The following is a 22,319-nucleotide window of genomic DNA, read 5'->3' on the forward strand; positions in this document are numbered from 1 at the left end:
GGATTTCTTGTCCCTGTTGATTCTGTGAATCTTTTTTTGATTAATCTTTAGCTCATTCAATCATTCAGTTCACATATTTGAACTGTGCATGATTATATTGCGCATTATATTGGTACTGATTATTGTTTTTAATTTAAAATTGGTTTCTCCCAGTCTTGACTGTTTGGTTTTTTTTGCTTCTTTTTTTTTTATTTCTTCTGTTCCTCTTGAGAATCTTTTGCTTCCCACCAGTTGTCACCATTTCTTCTCCTGATGAATACAAACTGTAGCTCTTTTCTCTGGATTTCTCTCTGGATTTTGCCAGCTAAAAAGCTGTATGTGAGAGGGATGGGATATGTAATGATGTCTGTGAGGAACCCTGTTCTATGCAGCCATGTTAGCAGTACCTGAACCCTTCTAGAGATGCAGGCTCTCTAAAGCACAGGAGGGTCTGCTGGAAGCTTCGGTAGGCAGCCTGGGTCATGGCAGACATCACAGGCAGAATGGAGACCATGTGTATGTGCCTCTTATGTCAGCTCTTTACTGGGTATTTACCACACTCGTTACAGTAATACTTGAGCAAGGTGTTCTGAAACAACCTGCTCTTTTCTGTTCTTAATTATTTTCAGATATACTCTGTTTTGCTTGATTGTTGTACTGATGTTGTCATCAAAGTAATGCCTCCTACTTATTTTCATGGAAATTACAGCAGATACAAAGAGCATAGTAACACTCTTTGATGCTACAAAATCACAGCTACAAAACACGATTTTTCAACAGTCACCACCATTAGCTGTACATTTTCACCAGTGATAAACAAGAGCCTGCGTGCCACACTAGTAAAAATCTGGATCAGTGGAGGTGACCACTGTTGTCACTGCTGAAATGCACAACCCACTGCCTCACTGTGCTCACATCCACTGTTCGATCTCCATTCAGCAAGCATCAATAAATGTCAGTGGGTGCCCTTTTTCACACTTCCATGTCAAATGCCATTCTGTCAGATTACCACTGCTGCCATCTGTCACGCAGCAACAATGTGTAACAGAATATTGTTAGAATATTGTTATTCAACATCTACTGTCATACCACCAACATCTGCCTCTGAGGCTGTGGGCCAACATAATAAAATAGGAGGTATTACTTTTGGAACATCCCATGTAGTTGCTATTTTGGGGAAGTGCTTGTTTACGTTTATATAAGAGATATAAAAGGAAAGATTACATTGGTTGCTCAAAGCTTGTAAGTAGACAGCTAGTAGGATTACATGGGCAGATAATAATGAAAAAGAGTGGTTAATACTGATTTATTCATCTCTCATTCGGCTGCAAATCAGCTTCTAAAGTTTGAAAGAATTTGAAATGCCTTTACAATTAATTATTAACTGAGCAGTTAAGGAAAGTGTTGAAGGGCTCAACTGGGAATAGAACAGTGGCATTATCAAAGCAGCTGTTGCTCTAATTTGTTTGTCAGTCCCATAAAAACGGCATTCTGCAAACATTGGGTACAGTTTGGGTGAAGGGTTTGAACATTCTTTTCACTTTAGTGAGACTGTGCAAGTGACTGGAGCAAAGTAAAAGATCTGTTGAGGCAGTGACATATCATTATTTAGTTTTCAGGCTGATCAAAGTGGAAGCTTGCAATAATTATGTTTTCAACAGATGCAAAGGGCATAGTTGCACAGTTCAAACAACACAAATCTCTTCTGTTAGCAAAATTTAAAAGTGTGGCGCCTGCTCTAAACACTGCTCTGCTTGACACAGAATTGACTTACCTTGGTAATGCACAAACCTGGTGGAAGTCTGGAAAAAAATCTGAGATTTCTGAACAGCTTGTTTCTTAACGTGCCGTCGGGATGCCTTAAGTCACTACCATGTCACCCCTGGCGTATTTATTTAAGGATTTTGCAGAGGGAACATTTTCCAGTGGATGTGCTGAGAAACAAAAAAGCATTGTCAGCATCTTTCCTTTTCCAGCCTCAGTAGTGACTAGTTCATTTTTCTTCCCATTAAACTTTCTTATTCCATTTCAAATATTCTAGAAACACTTGCAATTATAGTAATTTTGCACTGTAAATATTAGTGAAGTCTTCCTGTAAGTCTCCTACATGTATTTTTTTTTATCATTCATTAAACTAATGTCTGTTAAAATATACAACTTCATAATTTTTACCTTCAAATAAGTTGGTACTTGCAACTTGGTTGGTGTATGTGAATTGGAGGATTAAGCAGAAATATTTGGGCATGCAGGATTTTGGAGGCTGTGTGCCTGCACAGAAGACAAATCAAGACTGCTCTGTGCAAGTAGTGTGGCCGGTATTTACCCTTTTCCTTAACAGCTTTAAAGGTATTTCTTAGAAATTAGATTTATATTGACGAATGAAAATGACTGGTTGTATGAGACTCTAACAATATCTCCCCTACCAGCTTTTAGAAGTTGTCATTGATTACTTAATTAGCTGATCTGGATGCTTTCTCATATTACTTGGCAGAAAGATTTATAGTGGAAAATTGGTATAATTGCAAAAATCAGAATAAAAAGTGAAGGGCTGATATTTTTGTCCTTAGTTATAAAACAACACATTTAGCATTTTGCTTTTCAAGTGTATAATTTACTCCTAGAGCCTAGCATGTACATTTAACTTGATAGAACTCTGTCTTTCTCAGGAATTTTTTAGTTGGCCTTTTACCATCCAGAAGACTGCTGAAGGAAGGGAATGTTTAAAAATACTCTTTCTTCTTGGTGGTTATTTGAAACAGGATGATAGGATTCCCTAAAGAGGTTTCCCATTTGAATACAGGCAGTATTAGTGGCAGAGAGTTTATTTTTTGCTGGGTGCTCATCCACATAGAAAGCAACAGTACCTTCTATCTGAACGTACAAAGAAAAGCAAGGACCGTGTATTCAGAAAGTTGCCTTTCTCCACAGTGTTCCTTCCAGTTGAACATACTGAAGCCAGTTGTTTCTCCCAAAACAGAAATCCCTCTTCCTCAGCTTAAAATAAGAGTTTTAACCTTTGGGCTTTGCTTCATACACTGGGAATCAATACATATTTGTTCAGCAGAGTGAACAGGGCATTTCTGCTCGTTGTCCATCTGACATTTGATGTGCAGGAACTTGTAACTGTCTCTGCTTCTCATAGATCATGGCCTGACTTGTCTGGGCGGAGGTGTGAAAAGTGCCTCCCCAGTAGTTACAGCCCAGATCTAGAGAGTCTGTAAATCTTCATGGATTTGATAGGCTGTAAAACTTTGAGTTGTTCTTAGCCTGCAGGGATTACAGCACACAGATGTTACACTCTGCTAGAAGCATCCCTCAGCCATGAAATAAGCAGGTTTGGCTTTAGCTGGTGTCCTCACAAAACCAAAGCTCTGTGTAGTGCAGATGTCTGATCTCAGCCAGTCTGTGATAATGGCCCAAACTCCCTGTGTGTATTACTGGACAAAAATGTGAATTTTAGCAAACAATTCATCTGACTATTTAAAATGCCTACTGTAGAGTACAAAAAAGGCATGTGACATTCTTTATTTCAAATGATTCAGTAGGGATGGCTCTTTGGATTCAGGAAGGGAGCATCCTAGGGCTTTGGCTTTGACTTGCAAGATGTTTTATGGACTTTTGAGCAAATACCGATTTAGTAAAACTCAGGGTGAGCAGTAAAAAGAAAAGAGCAGAGGAAAAAGGTTTATTTGCAGGCTGCTTCTGAAGTCATGTAGCAGTAATGTAGCCATGCCACATGCCTGGCCCTTGCAAGGCATGCATTCTTCCAGCAGGAAACATCTGGGCAAATAAAGCCATGCAGCTCTCAGTGCAAAAGCTGTGTCAGCCATCAGCTCTGCTGTGAGCAATTCAGCCCTTGTCAGCTAACTTTGAAGGATGGGTCCGGCGTACCTGTATGCAAGCATGAATCTGTCTTTATATATATAGCATTTTTGTAAAACAACCGGTGCTGGATGTTATGGTGGTATGCTATCAGCATAGCTTGAATAACTGAGAGAGTATTAGAAAAAAACTGTTATGTAATGTTTTTTAAAAGAAAACCTGATTTTCTTCCTTAAACAGAATTGAACTGTAAAATTTGTTACACGGAGAATAAATAAATGTTGCCCAACTTTAACTCCTACCTTGAATGTATGAAACATTGTTGGAGGCAGAGCTGGGAGTTGCAGCATGTTATTTTTAGGAGTGACTGTGTTGCTCTTCCTTCTTTTTCCAGGGCCGTTCCTGGCTAACTTTCCCATGAGTTTTTAACCTCTTGCTCTTGTTCTCTGATGTAACAGGAAACAGGCTGACAGGAACAAACAAAACACAGCATATCAGTCACACATAGTAGCACTTGATTTAGTTAGCCCTGCCTTGTTCCTCCAGAGTAGATACATTTGGAGAGTCAGATGTGCCCCAGCTCTTGATTTGTTTCCCCAGCAGCAGTTAGTCTGTGCTCAGCAAGCGGCTCAGAGTTCAGCAAATATGATCAAACAGATGCATTTCTTTTAAGGCTGAAATCCTGTGGCAGTGCCATGTCCTGGGACTGTGGATTTAAGTATCTGTTTGCTCTTTCTCCCACCCTTAAGGCAGGGGTTTTGTGCAAGCTTCAGGAGAGAGATGACATTGGACGAATTGAGCTGGTCCAGAAGCTGGCGAGAGAAAACTGTCAGTTTTTGCAGGCGGATAGAAAACAACCAGAGAAGACTGAACAAGTAAGATGTTTCTTGTTTGGGTTTTCTTGTTTGTTTCTGGTTTCTTGTTAGGTTAGGAAGCTGAAACAGTGAAGCTTGATGGTCAGTTTCCAGGACACGCATTAGTAATGGAACTACAGCAGTTCTCTTCTGTCGTTTACATATCTCTGAAGTGCATTGAATTCAATAATTGCCTACACATTTACATTATTATGTTGTTTCTAAGTCTGTTATGATTATAAATATCTTATGCATGATGAAATAGCAGGTTATTTCAGGATGCTTTCCATCAAATTGCTGCTAGTGAATACGAAGCGTTTGCCTTTTTTTTTTTTTTTTTTTTTTTTTTTAAGGATATATATATATATATATTTTTTTTTTTAAGGATATTGTAACATAATGTGTGAGGTATACAAGTGCTTAAAGACCTCAGTTTAAATTGTCTTAAAGAAAATGACTTTGCTGCTTTAGAAGGAAGTATTGAGTGGTACTTTTCGGTGTGAATTAAGAAGGGTAGGGAATTCAGAAGTTTCATAAAAATATGTGCTTTCAACCAAAAGTCATACCGAGGAAAGTACTTCTCTGTTTAATGCTTCCGAAAGCACTTATTCAGATGTTTATAACTGGATTGGAAAATGCACTAAAATATGACTGCTCTGCTTATAGCACAGTGTATTCTATTTTTATTCTCATGATAAAGATTTCTGTTCTGATTGCATGTTCAATTAGAGAATCCCAGGCAAATAACTTCAAGAAACAACAGAAATCCTACCTTGTCCTCATGTATCTTGCTGTAATATGTAATTTCTTCCGTTTACTACTCACTGGACAGCAGAAGAAAGACCTATACTGTAGAAAATAATTACTTTCATCTCATCTGCAAGCTCCTTCCTATTGTAGTAAGACTGTACAAAGGAAAAGAGAAGAATCAAATCTTATTTCAGAGCTTCGAACCATTCTGTTCAGCAGCATAGGAGTTCTAATCCTGTGTAGTTAAAAATGTAGTTGTATCAGTAGGTGTGCACAAAGGAGAAGAGTACTTAGTCAGGCTCAGATCCCTGAGATTGAATTGCTCCTCATGATCCACTAGCTGTGGACAGCTGGCAGAATTTCCATATATCTACAAAACATATCAGCAAAGTGCAGTTAAAAGGTTAGAAGCTTAAGTAAAGAAGATTTTAATCCAGGAAAGATTTCTAATTGTGTTTTGGGATTTTGAAGCAAGATTACAGGCTCTGAGGTATAGAAGAGAAGTGGACTGGTACTCCAAAAGCACAGTGGTGTTTTTGCTGCTTGCTCCAGTCACTGCAGAGGGTGTCAGTTGCAGTTCTGCAGCTATGCAGATCACAGCACAGCTCTATAAATGGAAAGGAAAGAAGCGCTCAGCTTTTCTTCTCATTTGAAAAGTATGATACTTTGCAATTGCTGCTATTTAGGGGGCGAGCGGCTCCAGTTCAGCAGGACTTCAGTCAAGCTGGCTGAGTGGTATAATGCAGAAGTTACTGCTCTTGAACAAGGGTGTGCCGTTAGACCTAGGAAGTGCCAGGAGATATGAAAGTTGTTTGAGATCCTTTATGGGCAAAGCATAGGTTATTCCTCATGCGCCCTTTATTTCTTGTGTGAGCTATTTGCTAAGCTCGCTGCTTTCTTTGGGCATGGGCACCAAGAAGGCACAGCTGCAAGTGGGCAAGGTGTGCCACAGGCTTCTCAGTTTAGCTTACTCAAGTACTTTGCTTTCAATAGAAAAAAAAACCTAGGGAGCCCTGGTCATAAACGTTCAGGAAGATGTGAGGCTCCATCCCTTCCTCTCCCTCCCTTCCTCCCTTCCCATCTGAGACTGTCTGGCGTGTGTGTGCTGGCAGCAGTCAGCTCTGGGCAGCCTTCTCCTGCCTGCAGCTGTTCCCGCTCCTTTCTGAGGAGCAATGTGGCAGGCTACTGCAGGGCAGGCTGTGCAGTGAGTACTGTCTCTATGTGGGCTTTCAGCCTTCCCCCCATCCTACTGCTGCAGAAGTGATGGCAGATTCATTGGCATCGGCTTAGTGCCCAGTCCCTTGTGTTCTGCTGAAATGTTAGAAGAAGAACGTGTTCAGTTTGGGATGTGGTGTTCTTGTAGAGTGATTTGTAGCATGCTCATCACACTTCACAGATGAAGTGTGGAGCTGCTTAGGGAAATTTCTCTTGTCTTATCTCTAGCACTCTTGAGTGCTGTGGGCATCTTGTCTGTAGGGTAGGATACCTTGGTCTAATGACCAGCCTCACCTGACCCTGAGGACAGATCTTCTTGACTTGGGAGAGTGGAGAGTCAAAAGAGTCTGGTCTTCCTTTATTGCAGAGGTCTGGGAGCAGATCAAATACCTGTCTGCTTTCTTTAAGACATAATGTTGGGGACTGTGGTCTATGGCCTACAACTGGCAAGTGAAGCATGGATTAATTTGGGTTGCTGGTTCAGAAAGAAGTGAAGTAGAATTATTTTTTTTCTGAGAAAGAGGTTCTGGGAGAGAGGAAATACATGTCAGCTGGGTAGTTCACGGGCGGATACTGCTCATTTAGGAGCTTAGGTGTCAAGAAGAATGGCTTCCATGAGTTTGGATGTGGTTTGAAGGGCATAAAATCGGGCTGTACATATGCTGATTTTATACGTGCATACATTTTTAATTCATCCTTGAAGCACCCAAGTCAGAAAGACTATACTTCTTTGGTTCAAAGTTTCCTGAATGCTATCCTTCTTTTTTTTTTTTTTTTTTTCCTTTATATTTTTAATTTTTTTGTTTTCTTAAAAAAAAAAAAATCTTAAAAAATCCTATAATTTATAAAGTTTTGTTCACAAGCTGCACATTTGACCTGCTTATTTGTTTCTGGCACCGCAAGCTTGCTGTGAACAGGTTAGAGTCATATTGGAATTCAAGGCAGTTTTTGCAGCACAGTGCCAAACTTCTCTCTGGTGAATATAGTGTTTGCAAAATGCTCCAACAGTAATAATGCTTATAGACTTGTTGAGGGGAAAAAGAAACAACACTGAATTATAGTGTTTTTTTTCCCATTCTCACTTGTAAATGTGTTGCAATAAAGTTCTTAATTAAGACAATGAACCTGCCATATGTGTTAGTCTTCCTAAACTTCAGTTTTGCTAATGAGTAAATGGTAGTAAATAAGCTTTTAAATAGGCAGCTTGGCTTCTTATCTAAGCTGTCTCATTCCTACAAGGTGAAAACACACTGACAAATAAAAGAAAATGGTTATCTAAGGTGCACAGAAATTATTTTATTTTCAAATATGGGATAGATTAAAATAACTTTTAAAAATATAATTACAAGCAAGTTGTGCTTATAAGCCTAGGGAAATGTAAAATGGAGCATTTGTATTTTTATGTTATTTAACTACTTCAGTCATTTAGAACAATTGATTTGACAGAAAATAGATTGAAAATCTGAATTGAAATGTTTGGCTATAGAAAGAGTGTCTACCTTTTTGAAAATTTTGCTTAGCATCAGTTACAGAAAGCAAGCTCTGTACATAAAGCTACTTGAAGTAATTTGCTACTGTTCTTTTTGCTCAAACACATTTGAGATGCATTTGAGGCATATTTGCACTACACAGTATTTTCGGAATGTCTTTTAAGCATTAAATAACATCTGTAGGAGAGACTTGATGCTGTTTGCGCAGTATTTGCAGTGAAATTTTGTTTCAGGGAAATGTTGCACCCATTAAAAAATCCCATGTGTTTATAAAGTCACTGTTTTATAAAAATTGTAAAAGAACTCAAATGTATTTCAGTCTCAGCAATAGGGAAAAGACATTCTCTTATTTTACACTGTTTTAATAATCAGATGGACTGAAAAAGTTTTCTGCAAATTACTGCTAATATTCGAAAGAAGCTTAAGATTCTCTAATGTGTAGAGACTGACTGAAGGATGCAAGTTCATTTATTCAGCTGCGTAAATGATATTTTAGTCTGGGGCTATTTCAACAGTTCAGTGCATCAGTAGGGAAATGTTTCCCAAATCCACCTTGTAATCCCTTTACAGATTAATTTATGTATTAATAAGAGTTACATACTGTTTAAAAGCATGAACATGTCTGGAGCTTGAAAGCATTGATGCTGTGATTTAGCTAATTCAAGATGAAAGAGCTATATCATAGCAGGGCAGGTACTCTTTCTGAAGGACAAGAGGTATTTGAGAGCAGTTTTCTTAATTTACTGGCTACTAACTTTTGTAATAAGCGTTCTCATTAAGGAGACGAATGGTTTGCTCATTGAAGCAGGGTAGTGGTGGGGCTGAGGCTGTGAAAAGGCTTACAAAAGGAGATTAACGATTTAAAGCCTGGGGTTGAATAGATTACTCACAACTGAAGAATTTCTTGAGGAAATTCCAACCCTGAGACATCAAGACTATTTTGGGGTGCACATATCCAATGGAGTGGGCACTTGTACACAGAGACAAGAACAGGTGTCAGGACGTGCCCAGAGCTGTGGTATTTGTTACCCTGACAAACAGCCTCACACTGATTTATTGCTGAGGTTGTCAGTAATTGGGGTACTGATGGAAAAATATTCTTTCAAACAAATGATATCCAATCTTAGGTCTGTGCTTCACTTCTTAAAAAACTCATTTGTGCTCTCTGCTCTGGCTGGGATGAATTTACCCGGGGCCTTGAGAGCTGATATACTGCTTTTAGCTCCCTCCTATTATATCAGAGGCTGCTTTGTATCTGCAGCATAACTGCTGATCAAACACGTAACAGCAATAGCACAGACAGCATCCGCGGGAACTTTTGTGGCTTGGATTGACATGAGATGGTACAGGTCATTGGAGCAGAAGAAATTAAGCTGTTTCCTTTTGTCTGTTAGGTCCTGTAGTATTAGCCAGGCAGCTATACCAGGGCAAGATGATTGCAATTTTGACTTAATAGTTTTCAACTACAAGCCAAGAAAAAAATGAGTCTATTAGCGAGTTTGGCAGTTTATCACTCTACGTTGATTCAAGCATATGTGGCATGCATGTGTGCTGCAGAGGTAAGCTGAAGTTCAAGTTTCTGGTCTGAATGAGGAGCAACAGGGACTGGGATTAGTTCTGTTGTGTTCCGGAGAGTGCCATGTTCCTGAAGGTCGATCTTTCATGTACTGGAATGAATACGTAGCCCTAGGTGATCAGCTGCTCTGGGTAAGTCAACCTCTTTATCTTTTGAGAAGGAAAGGATTCTGCAGGTCCTAGGATTTTTTCAGTGAGGTACAGGCATAGGCATCTTTTTGAAATGGAAGAAGTTGAACAGAGATAAGGAAATGGTCTCCGGCTCAGCTGTAGAATTGGGATTGTTTGGCTGCTAGGAAAAGCTGTTTAAACCCCTTGAAACACTTATAGTAAAGGAAAATACTTTTTTCCTTTTAACGATTTTTTTAAGAGGGCTTACATTCTTTTTGTTGAATCTTTTAAATGTGGCCCAAGGTTTGGAGAAGAATGCTCTATTACCAGCTGTGCAAAATGGCAGTGAGATGGTAAAGTCTTTATTCCTGTAAAAATACAATTGAGGCGAGTCACGCCTGTGCTCACAACACGTGCTGTGACTGCAGTATAGAAGCATGTGCAGGATACTGCAACACTTGCTCTTTTCCTTTGAGTCAAGTTCTATATTCCCATAATACTTTCTTTCCTCCAGATGCTTGGTCTAGTGTTTAAAAGAAAAGAAAGCCCAGTTTGCTACTCTTTGATTTATTCTGTAACATTAAACGGCTTTGTATAGAAGGAAATTCCACATGCACATTTTGCCTGCTGGGCTTTCTTTGGTGTGGGGCAGTGACTCGTTCCTGTATGCAACAATAGCTTAGCTAATAGAGTGGAGGGGGTAAAAAAGGCAAGTGATAACAGTTTAGGGCAGGTTTAGCAACAGTCTAAAAGTGAATGTTGGGAGCCCTGGTGCCTAGATTTTATTTTTGACCCATTGGTTATTTAATATGTAATTTTCTCCAAGTCCCATCACTTCTCTGTGGCTTTGTTTACCCAGGTATAAAATGGGCTTTTGAGCGGTAGGACCTTGAGGGAGTGCTGTAAAACCTGTGGTAGTTAATGAGTGTTGATGAATTGCTTTGGGATCCTTGAGAAATGGTTTGGGCATTCCAGCAGGATGGAAGCAGCTAGACATTGAACCAGTCCTGCTCCTGCACCTTGTTGCCAGCCCTTTTGGTGCTGCCTTGTGAACAGAAGGGATAATCCAGCTGAAAAATAAAACAAGTACACCCTTTTGGTGGGGCTGTTTTCCAGTTGGGTTAGTTTTCTACGTGGTAGAAGGATGTGGGCATGAGGTGGGAATGAGATATGGTGACAGAGCTGACCCTTACAGTGACAGTGTGCTACTGCTTCATAACGTAGAGCTCAGATACTTCCAATTCTGTTCAGGTTTAAGCCCTCTAGTTAGGGGCACCAAAACTTCATTTTACAAATTGTTCTGAAGTTTTGTCCATCTGCATAATTCATATAATTCTTGAGAATTTGCTCAATCAAGTGGTGTTATTGTGTTACTTGCCTATGTTGTTTCTGTGGAAATAAATAGGAGTGATTACTTTTGGGGCAGCTTACATAGTTTGACCTTCACCTGTCAGCGATGGAGAGCATTTGAGTCATTCCTTACTTTACTCTCTTTTCTCTGGGAATTGAAACCAATCAAAGACATCTGGCTATGGCTCACACTGTGGGCTTGGCTGAGATGAAACAATGAAGGTATCTAGAAAGATGTTGCCAAGCTAGAAATTGATGCCTGTATACCACATCGTCCTCTCCAGAGGGTGTCTGAGATTTGGTAGCCTGCCCACAGATCACAGTCATTTAGAAGAACTCGGGGCTTCTATTTATCTTTTCTTTTAATTTTTTTATTTTTCTCTTTTATTCCTTTTTTCTTTTTTTTTTTCTTCATATTCTCACAATATGAGAAGAGGAGGCTCAGGGGAGACCTTACTGATGTCATAAGTACCTGAAGGGAGGTTGTGGTGAGCTGGGGGTCAGCCTCTTTTCTCATGTAACTGGTGATAGGACTAGAGGGAATGGCTTCAAGCTGCGCCAGGGGAGATTTAGGCTGGACATTAGGAAATACTACTTCTCTGAAAGATGGTCAGGCAATGGAATGGGCTGCGCAGGGTGGTGGTGGAGTCACTGACCCTGGAGGTGTTCAAGGAACGTTTGGACATTGTGTTGAGGGACGTGGTTTAAAGAGAACAATTGGTGATGGGTGGGTGGTTGGACTGGATGATCTTTTAGGTCTTTTCCAACCTTGGTGTTTCTGTGATTCTGTGAAATATATTTAAGAAGAACTTGCTGCTTCATTGCAGTGTAGATTTAGGCCAGTAATGCAGGAGACATATATTAAACAGATAACCATGTTTCCTGAAAATTGACAATGTCTGCACAACTCAGTTTGCTCCTGTTTTGAGCACATTCTGTGATAAGAGCTGCTCTTGCAGTAGGTGGTGTGGTTCCTGTGGCAGGATGCTCTGCACCAGCTGGGATCTCCTTTGATTGCTGACATCACAACCCTTCCCAGCTGCTGGGGCAACCTACCTTTCTGCTGATATCTGGCGACCTGTGACAGGTCCTCACTGGAATAAATGCCACCAGCATTTGTCAGTACTTGCTCCTGCAGGCAAGATCACCTGGAGTGTGGGGTGTGAAGAGTCTGCCTTTCCCTTTTATTCAGCTGCCTCCACTCTGCCAGTCAGTCAATTTGCAATGAGGGTCTTTTGGAAAAAAGTGTGTAAAGTGTGAAGAAGGGCAGCTGTAAAGTATATGGCATTGCCTGTGTTGTTGGAGCCTCTGCCACAGCAAGCAAAGAAAGATAACTCGACCTTGCATTTCTGCTAAGGCCGTTCTGTCACTCACTGTGCCTGCCTGCATTTTAAAGCTTAGTTCAGCTCCTGCTGATGTTAATAGGTATTTTTCAGTGAGAGCAGAGTATAGCCCTTGGGGTCTAACGCTTCTGTCGTGCTGTAGCCTTGGAAGGTGGTGGCATTTTGCAAGATGAGCTTGGCACACAGCCAACTGTGGAGAATGCTGATTTGGTAGCAGTTAATACACCACTTGCATTCTTTTTTTTTTTGGTTGCATGTGGCAGCTCAAAGAGCAAAGGAATGAAAACCCAGGCAATGAGGGGATTTTTGCTGACTGTCCTCCTCTAAATCAAAGCAGGTATTCCCCTTTCATTCCTCGATTAGCGTTCCTACTGCTGTGTGCAGCACCTTCTATATTCTAATTCACAGCATGTGAAAATAACGTTTTAAGTGCATATGCATGAATTTCATCTTAACTACTGGGTGAAAAGTTTTAATTAGATGTTTCATGTGGAAACATGAAAAAGGATTGGAAATTAGCAATGACCTCGCGGCCTCAAATATGCTTTCTGATAGCATGTGGCAAATGCTAAAAAAAAAAGCCATTCTCAGCTTTTTTTCACTCTGTGGAACAGGGAACACTGATGTGTGGGAGCAGCAGGTGGTGCCGGTTGAAGGAAAAAGCCTCATTTGGTGCCTTGGAAAATAATAGTGACCTAACTCAGGAAGACCACGAATAGTGTGTGGTATTTCCTTGAGCAGCTTGCTGAAAAGCACATCTCAGATGGATTTCCAAGCTCTGTATTGTGGTGAGCCCTGAGCAGGGGACAGTGCTGAATTGCACAGCCTTGTTTGGTCAAGGGAAAGGCATACAGCCCAAATTCTGTTTTGGCTGTGTTAATGCATCAGCTCTGTGCCCTGAAAGTCTGTCTGACACTGCATCACCTGCAGCAGCAGACTGAGAGCACCAGCCCTTAATTCACCATTTTCTCTGGTAGATGATGGGAGCAGACCTGGGCAGGCTCTACTTGGAGCAGCACTTCTGCTTAGCCCAGTGCTGGGAAGAACCAAGAACCTGCTCTTCTTTAATTTGAGACATTAGCACCAAATTCAAATATGCATTGCCTTCTTGATGTGGTTGAAATATTGCAGTATCTCTTGCATTTTTAGATTAATGTAATGTAAGTCTAAGTCTTTTTATCAAACAATTTTGACACTGCAAATAGGGGATCTTTCTCCACAGAAACATTAACAATTTTTTTACCTGTGGGTACAACTACAACAGTTGAATGAAGTGCTTGCAAAATATGCTGTTTGGCCATATTTAGCAAGCTAATAGAATTGATGTGGTTATGGTGAAGGGAAGGCAACTCAGAGCTTGCTGGAACAAAAGGGTCGGGATTTTTTCAATTCTCACACGCAAGGCCTTGTTGTTTAGGTTTGGAGCTAAAAACCAGCCACATTCAGGCCTGGATTTCCTTGTGTGAATGGCACAAAGCTGAAACCTATACTGACTCTGTCTTTTTTTCCCCATGCGCAAGTTGAATCAACACACTGAGTCTGTCTAAATAGTCAGTCCATACATGGTGCCTATAGAGAGATATATTGATCCTTTTTTTTTTTTTCTTTTTTTTCTTCCTGGATTTAATGAACCTGTGAAACAGGAAATATGTAGATTCTAACTGAAACTCCATGTGCAGTAAGTCCTTTACTGCCATTCCCCACAGAGGTAGAAGTCCATCAGGTCTGGGTTAGGTGAGGACTGTTCTGCCTGCCTTATCACTGCCATCAGAAGGTTTTCCAGAGGAGTTTGAGCAATGTGAGCAATGCCCTACTGGGAACCCAGGTGATGATGTATGGGTTCTTTCCCATGGTGATATATGGGGTCTTTCCCTGGGTTTCATTAAGGATACGGCAGGCTTCCTCCACCAACAAGCTCAGAGTGCTCATGGTCCCCCAGTTCTCTCTTCTGGAGAGATAAGTGTCAATGTGTGTTCATGCTGTTCATGTATTCATAAAGTAGATTGTAAAGCCTGCTGAAAGCAAAGCTTATCTCCTGCACGATGTACTTATGGAACCTTTTTTCATGTTGGAGAAATAACCAGCCATTTGCACACAGCCTCAGCTGGTAACATAAAGAAGCTGCTTTCTGCTGATGATCCATCTGTGCCAACACCTCTCTTCTTTACATCTCTTCAGACTGTACCAATTGTTCCTCTAGTAGTTTCTGAAAAATTTGGATCTCTTTTTCTGTACTTCAAAGCAGAGCCTGAATCTCAGGGATTGCGTCTGAGCCCTGTACAAACTTTTGTGCCCCTCTCTCAGTGATGTTGGTGCTGTGCATTTTGCCTTCCCTGCACTCCATCTGGTGCCTGCTGATGGAGAGAGTGAGACATGCAGGCTGTAGCAGGTTCCCCAAAGAGCAGGGCTGGTGCTGGAGCCTGGGCATTACGCAGGGACACCTAGATCAGGTGCAGTCTTAAAAGTGACCTTTGTTATTTTTTTCAGAGGGACAGCCTTCATTGCAGGGTACCTCTCAAAATCAACCTTTTTTAATTTCATTTTGGGCATTTCCTTGCAGGAAGCTATGCTGGCACAGAATGCTCCAATTGTACAGCGGAGCAGTGGGCATCTGTACTGTATGTATGTATCCATTATACATATGGATATGTATATATATGGATACATACAGATACATATCCATGTATCTGTATGTATCCATTGTGTGGGATCCATAGCCATCTGCAGGGGGGAATTGCTCTGTTCTTGCGCTGGGTGGCTGTATGCTTCCAGGAGTTCCTCTGTTCCCACTCCCACCCTCAGCTGTTACAGACACGCTGATGTATTCATGCTGATATGGCTATCTTTTCCCTGTTACAAAAGTTACATTTCTGTTGTGTGGGGAAGAAGGGTACAGTTTGTCTTTCTTATTTTCCCTGTCTGCTGCTACTGTAATGCTCTCACAATGCTTGCTGGCTAATATTTACCTGTTGATCAATTGACATCTACTGTTTTCATTGCAGTGACATGAAAATAGTAAATATTTGCACTAGACAAAGGCTATGCAGTAAATTGTACATATATCTGTTGTTCTAAGACGCTATTAGTTTTTAATTTGTCTGATGTTCACTCTGTTGTGAATATCTCATAGGAGTGGAAAAAAAAAGGCAATTTAGTAATTTAATTATAGTGGAATGGTAGAAAAGATTGCCTTACCTGCAGTAAGAAGAGATGAGGGTTTTGCAGTCCAGCAGATATAGCAACAAAGCTGTAAGATCTGCCTTACCATGATACTGTGTAAATTAACTATAATCTTTTAAGCATTTGCAGTTTTTCTTGTTATTTGTTAATGCTGAGGTTTCCTGTATTCCAATGCTCTCGTGCATAGAGAAGATCTGTGTGGAATAGCTGGATGCCCAGCCTGCTAAAAAAAAAAATCCTATTGATTAATATGCTAATAATTCTTCCCATGGTATGGAGTCTTCACGTTGGCCATTTTGCTAATGCAGCACAACATGTAATATCAAAATGCTCGTACCACTTTTGCTTTTATAGCAAATAATTTGTTCCAATCCTTTTTATGTTCCTGTTTTTTTTTTCCTCTCTGCTTCTCCACGTGCATGCTAAGTGCTTCCTATAGCAAAACTTCCCTTTGCTACCTTAGACAATATGTTTAATGAACTTCATCTGTATTGCATTGTTAAGGGCAAGGAGTTAACTCTAGATCAACTGGGGCTTTTATAAAAATTAAAGCCACGGGAAGTTGCTTTGTCAGGGGAAATTGCTGCCAAATATCATAGGAGCTCTCACTTTCCTGGCACACTCAGGACAGGGAAACATTTTCATTTTCAGGCCCTAGCAGTTTGACATTCAGCATCTTTACTTCTTTTGCTTTACCTCTTTTTAGTACATGAATGTTGTCCATCAAAATGAATTGTTATGAATTTGCTTATGTTTAAATAAGAATTGAGATAATATAGAGATACCAGATAATTAGAGGCTTAGCTCGTGCTGTGCAGAAACATTTTAATCAGATCAAATAAAAAATTGCATTTTACTTTAAGCATAGTCTAATTTTTAATGAGACAAAGCTTAAAACCTGATGAATTGGCACTGATTTTGTGATGTGATATTCAGAAAAAATGCATCCTGAATACCAAATGAGTGAAAGTTACTATCATTGCTGTGTTTTTTATTGTGACCTTGGAAATTAGCTTCGTGTTCTCCACATTGCTAACCTTGAAGCACAGCAGTTGGCAAAATAGCACTGGAGGTTAGCCGTGCTTTTTCTACGGTGATCGTGGGGGCACAGTTTATGGGGGCAAAGGGGAATTGCCTTCAAGGTCTGCAAACAGCCTGAAAGTTCTAGTGATGACTGCATTTTCAATTTTCATTATCCTAGCAACGTCCTTCTATGCCGTTAGAGCCTTATGCAGCTAAAAGTAAAGGGACCAGAGGCTGGGTCCCCCAAAGGGACCTCTACATAGGGTCATTCAGCATGGAGATTTGTCCTCACAAAATATTCTTTGGCACAGCATTTCCTTGGGAAGGCAAGTGGGCAGCTATGTGCAAGGTTGTAACTGTATGTCATACAACAACCCAGGAGCCTATGACTGTGCTGTGCCAGCACAAATCCAGAGTGGCGGAGAAGGATTGAGCTTTGAAGAGAAAGATTTTCCTCTGGGATAGATGGAGGCGTAAGACAGGGAGAAAAGCTTTTCTTTCCTTTTTTGCCTTTCGTGGGTAATTACATGAGTGCAGTTACAGATTTGTTACTACCACTGGAACATAAATCCTAATGGATCTTTAATAACATTAGATTGTGATCACTTGCATTTCAAGGGAGCAGAGGAAAATGTAAGCCACTTCTGTTTCAAATTACCTGAAAATATGATTCATTTTATTAAAAACCTAACAGAAGCCTTAATATTTCTGATACCGGAGATTTATGGACTTCTTTTTTCCCCAGTTGAACTACTGTGGTCTGTCTTTCAGATCGCATTCTCTGAATCCTCCTATGGCTGTGTTAAAATTCAAGGCATCCATAAGGCACAAGTCCTCCTGACCTAGTGCTGTAGTTAGGATAACGCATAAAATAAATCATCGCAATTACAGAGGCAGTCTCAAGCACTTAGTAACTTAGGCGATTGCTTCTTGAAACATGACTGAACTGAAGAAAGGATCATTAATTATTTCCCTGGAGTACTTGGATATTGTAACCCTCTCCACAGGGTTCTATTAAGGAGGTAAGACCTGGTCATTTGTTCACACATCTCATTTTCTCTTTCCTTTGCTCAAATCTCTCTGACAGCTGATGAATTCCGGAACATGTCTCTTCTTCAGCTGTGACATCTTCTTACCTGTCAAGGTTCAGGTCAAACAGCAAATGGCCAGTGGGATGGGAATGGCAAAGTAAACAGGTTTAAGAAGTTATTGCTGGAATGAGTTAGGGTAACTGAGAGATACAGCTGTGAAAATGCTTTCCTGAGTAAGGAGGAAGGGGTTGGTTAGGTGAGAACTCGAGTTTGCACACAAAAAGAAGACAAATCTAAATAAAGCTCTTACATAAAGCTATGATAGTCGGGAAGGAGTCTGGGCTGGGAATGAGGGAAGAGAGGTGAGGAGGATCAGAGATATGGAAGGGCTTTGTTGTTTCTTGGGCACAACCATAGGTGTTGGTAGTGTCCAGGGAGTCTGTGGTCTGCTGTGTGGTGGTGATGGAATGTGGGATGGGATAGAGAACAGGGTCAGAAGGGAATCTGCACCGGTGGCCAGAGAAATCCCTCTGTGTCTGGTGTGATATTAGATACCGGCATGTAGTATTGCACTGTTGCTCTCTGTCATTTCCTGTAGGTGACGCTGTGTCAGGTTGCTTGGGTGTCCAAGAAGGAGAAGACATTTTGGGGGAGGAGAAAGGTGGTGATCCAAGGAAGATTGCTGGGGAATCATGTGTTGATGCTGCTCTTGGAAGTGAACTAAAAGGATGCGGAGGGAGCCATGTGTGGACATGATAGTGGTTGAATGAAAGCTAGAAAAGAGCAGCAGCCCAGAGACTGATGGAAATTTTAGTGTTCTGTGGATGTGATTGGCAGGAAAGGAATATAGTCTGGGGAGATTTTTCTGGAAGAGCTGTCTTTGTAGAAAGTTGGGAGGAGGGGAGGCCTCTGAGGGAGAGGCTGAATTTTGGCTGCTGATAAGATCAGAGCCTGCAAAAGCATGCAGCAGCATGGTTTGGGACTGAGGCAAGGGCAGATCGGATGTCCTTGCTTCATGGGAATGGACATCCATCTAATGGGTGGGGCAGGTGGCTGGGGACAGGAGCAGCTCCATCTGCCCACAGTGTGCTGCTGCACATCCAACAGCTCCTCATCCAACAGGAGCACTCCTCTAGCACTGCTGTGAGCAGTCTTCTGGTGCCAGGTCCAATGTGACCTTGAGAGGCACGTTGTCAGTGTTAAATGTTAAGTTTTGACTGAGGTGAATCATAACAAAGCATTCAATTGCTTATTATTCTTCTTATTATTTTAGTAGTCCTTTCTTTTCTAATGATGGGTCCAATTAGAAGATCCCCTACAAAAATAACATTTTGAATCACTTGCACCAACTTTTTGCGGAAGAGACAGTGCAGTCTGGACTGTGGCACTCCTGTGCACATTCCTCAACAAAGGAGCATTCTGTGCAGAGGACACACAAGCATACGTATGAGTGTTTACTCAAGATGCCTTGCATCTCATTGCAGAAACCATGTGATTTACCAGTTGCCATGGTAACTATGCATTTTTTCTATTCCGTAACTTGTATAAATGTTGAGATTGCCCTTGGTGTAACTAACTTACCTTCCTCCTAAAGTTGGACATGATTGTATTATCAAAAAGAAGCAGAGGGGAGACTCCCAGCATTCATACTGAAATGTATTTTTAGACCGTATAGTCAGTCAAGCAGCAGGTATTTTCACCTCTCTGGAAAAAACTGAAGTATCTCAACATGTGATTATTTAAATTCATAAAACAGGAGAAATATAAGATGTTACCACATTTAACTGGCATTGTATATTTTTTGTGATTATTATTTTTTGTGACATTTTGGTTTCCTCAATACCTGAAATTTAAATTTTATAAAGTATTATTCTTTATGTAAGTATACAAGAAATCCCTTCTTTTTTTCTATTGTAATCTTGCAATAAAATTTCTTTCTTGCATGTTGTAACCTCCGCTTTGGGGTGGATTACTGCCAATAAATAACTGGTTAATTGTTAACCTCCTCTTCCCCTCCTTTTCTCTCTTTTCTTTCATATTCTTGCTAAATGTAGACAACAAATCTACCAAAATATTTCTGTTATATACCATTGGAGTTAGTAGGCATTTTACCCTGCTTAAGAAATGCAGAATACTATTAAATGGAAAGAGTGGGCTTTATTTTTCCTTCTACCCCTTTTCTCCTTTTTTTTTTGGCAGCCTCATTGTCTCCTTAGGATACATTATCAAGTCTGTATGTGATTAGTAGCTTACCTATTTTCAAGTGATTTAGATGCATTAATTAATTAGCAAAAGAACCATTAGGAAGGTTTAGAAAAAGAATGGTAATTTCAGGCTATTTTGGAAGTAGTTAAAACTGTCATCTAAACCCAAAGACGTGATATTCAGTGTGATAATAATTTTTTTTTTCTTCTCAGAAGAAATTGCAGCATTATATCCAACTCAGAAAACAAACAAACAAACACAGGGTAAACTCTAGTTTGTGACTGTTTCTGTTTGATTAGCAGATAAGTACCTTGGTCTTATTTTAAATGTTAGGTTTGGAATACATGTTTTACTGCCTTATTCAATGCTTGTTCACACTTTCTCTTGGAAGCTCTGTTAAATGTCAATGTGTTTGAGAAATTTTGGTTTTGGAGTTCTCTGGAGTGAGCGTGAGCTTCATATAGTAATCTGGTTTCTGGAGTTCATCTTAAGCCTTTTGTGAAGCCAGAACCAGACAGGCTTTTTTGCTTGGTGTTTGATTGTGAACAATCAGTTCCTTCTTTCTGTGAGCGTAGGGGCTTTAGGAAAAGATAGGTGCTTTTCAGGGATAAATGCAAACGGCACCTCAGTTTGGTAGCTAAGTTTTAATCCTCCATGCTTGCATTTATGGCTTATAATATGGATAGCATATATGCTTGTATTTCCCCATTTCCTTTTTTTTTTGTACTAGAGTGGCAGTGTCAGCATTCAGTGGTGCTACAGACCTAGGGCAGGAGACAAAGGTTTCCCTGGCAGACAGTGACAGGATAAATCAGTTTTTACAAATAATGTTTTATTTCACACTGTGCACAAGTTGAAAAAAAAAGAGACTAACAGCCATGTCTGTTTGACTAAGAAGCTGTAGGTGCCCAACGTAGGTAATTAGAACAATGTAAGGCTGACAGTGTCATATATTTACTGCCATCTCTCTTCCTTTCATTCAGGAGACTTTATTTATTGCTGTGTCCATTATGGAGGCTGTAAAGCCTTTGCACATGTGTCCTTACCAAGGTGAATATTTGTCTATGTTAATAAATTAAACTAACTAATGTTATTGAGTTATGTTCTGCAGTTTTCATGGCTGTGGGAGAGCTGCGTGCATGCTGCCATGGAAGCTGAGTTCCAGCTCTTTCAGATGTTAATCAATTTGTTATTTAGTTCCTCTTGTATTCCAGTAATTTCTAGAATTTAACATCTATGTTGTCAAGATTATTCTCAAGTAGAGCTTCTGTGTATAAATCACCCTTGTTTTTATTTTCCCTTACACATATGGCAGTAGTAGTTAGTATTGGCAGTCTTGGGGTATCTGGGTGAAGTCTGAAGTCTTCCCCACTTCATAACTAAGAAGTCCTGTAGTCATCCTGTTATTTCCTTCATGAATTTCACTGAACTAAGGCTTGATCCTCTGTCACTACATCACTGAAACACGCTTCTGTCAGCAACTGCTGGGTTGAACTGGTGCTTTATGTGCAAGACAGATACTTGCACCTGACTATAGGCTTTTTGTCCTATAGAAAGTCTTAATTCTTCAGAGGAGAAAGTTCTGATTCAGGTGAAAACAATACAGTTGAAAATGAGAGCAGAAGTACAGACTTAGTTCTCCAGCCACCTATTCTGAAGGCTCAGGGACTTGGATGCCCAGGCAAGGGACCGGAACCCTGAGGCCCTGGCAGCACAGGGAGTGCAGAGAGCCTGACAGCTTGGCTTTCCTTTGGCAGAAGGCAGAGGGTCAGTTCTCAGGAATCCACGTATTTTCAAAAGGAAAAAGAAGTTGTGTTGGAAAATCTCCATCCAGCTCCACACTGCTGCGCTAATCCCATGGCAACTGAAAGAGATACTTAGCACCTGCCCCTTTGGTTCTACACTCACATTAATTTATCCTGCCTTGTTTCAGGTTTGGGTTTTTTATTTATTTATTTTTTTTCAAGTACATGTGCTCTAGGCCTTCAGTTCTTCCATATCCTTGTGTTTTTGAAATAAGTGCTGCCCTGCCAGCTGTGAGAGAATGATAACAATATTAATGTTGTCCTCATGTCTTTTGTCTCTCACAATCCCCCCTCCTTTTCTCCTCAGCCTTTGTGTGGTTTCAGAGGGAAGGACTCCTGGGTTGTCCTTGCCAAGGTGGCAGCACTCTGTCAGGCTGTCAGACTTATCTCCAAAGAGCTGTGAAGAATGAGTGCTCAAAGACAGGGGAAAACAAAACGCACAGCCTTCAGTTGTCTCAAAAAGACATTTGTCATTATACAACAAGGAGGTGTGGAGGGCTGAGGCTATGAAGTCATTACTTTGGTGATTGTGACACCAGTAATGCTTTCTTTCATGTTACTTTAGCAACTGTGCTTTTTTCCCTAT

The 22,319-nt window shown here is 40.5% G+C and overlaps 1 protein-coding gene and 1 long non-coding RNA gene across 4 annotated transcripts in view; one reads left to right on the top strand and one right to left on the bottom strand.

The window, feature by feature from the left end:
- Positions 1–22,319, top strand: part of RAPGEF5 (Rap guanine nucleotide exchange factor 5) — a 151,656-nt gene that overhangs the window by 64,368 nt on the left and 64,969 nt on the right. For 2 of the 3 annotated variants that reach the window (XM_042888225.1, XM_042888226.1), the window contains one exon: positions 4,551–4,676. The exons of the other annotated variant lie outside the window; for it this stretch is intronic. In XM_042888225.1, coding sequence (XP_042744159.1) covers positions 4,551–4,676 — 126 coding nt within the window. The remainder of the gene's footprint in view (positions 1–4,550; positions 4,677–22,319) is intronic. 3 annotated transcript variants of the gene reach the window in all.
- LOC122189251 lies at positions 291–4,251 on the bottom strand. The gene is made up of 3 exons (XR_006181763.1): positions 4,104–4,251; positions 1,754–1,913; positions 291–312 (listed from the first exon to the last, which is right to left on the bottom strand). It is a non-coding gene; the product is annotated as an uncharacterized LOC122189251 (long non-coding RNA).

Source organism: Lagopus leucura, unplaced genomic scaffold, assembly GCF_019238085.1.
Source record: "Lagopus leucura isolate 7727_CA_CO unplaced genomic scaffold, USGS_WTPT01 Super-Scaffold_100157, whole genome shotgun sequence".
In the NCBI taxonomy this organism is placed as follows: domain Eukaryota; kingdom Metazoa; phylum Chordata; class Aves; order Galliformes; family Phasianidae; genus Lagopus; species Lagopus leucura.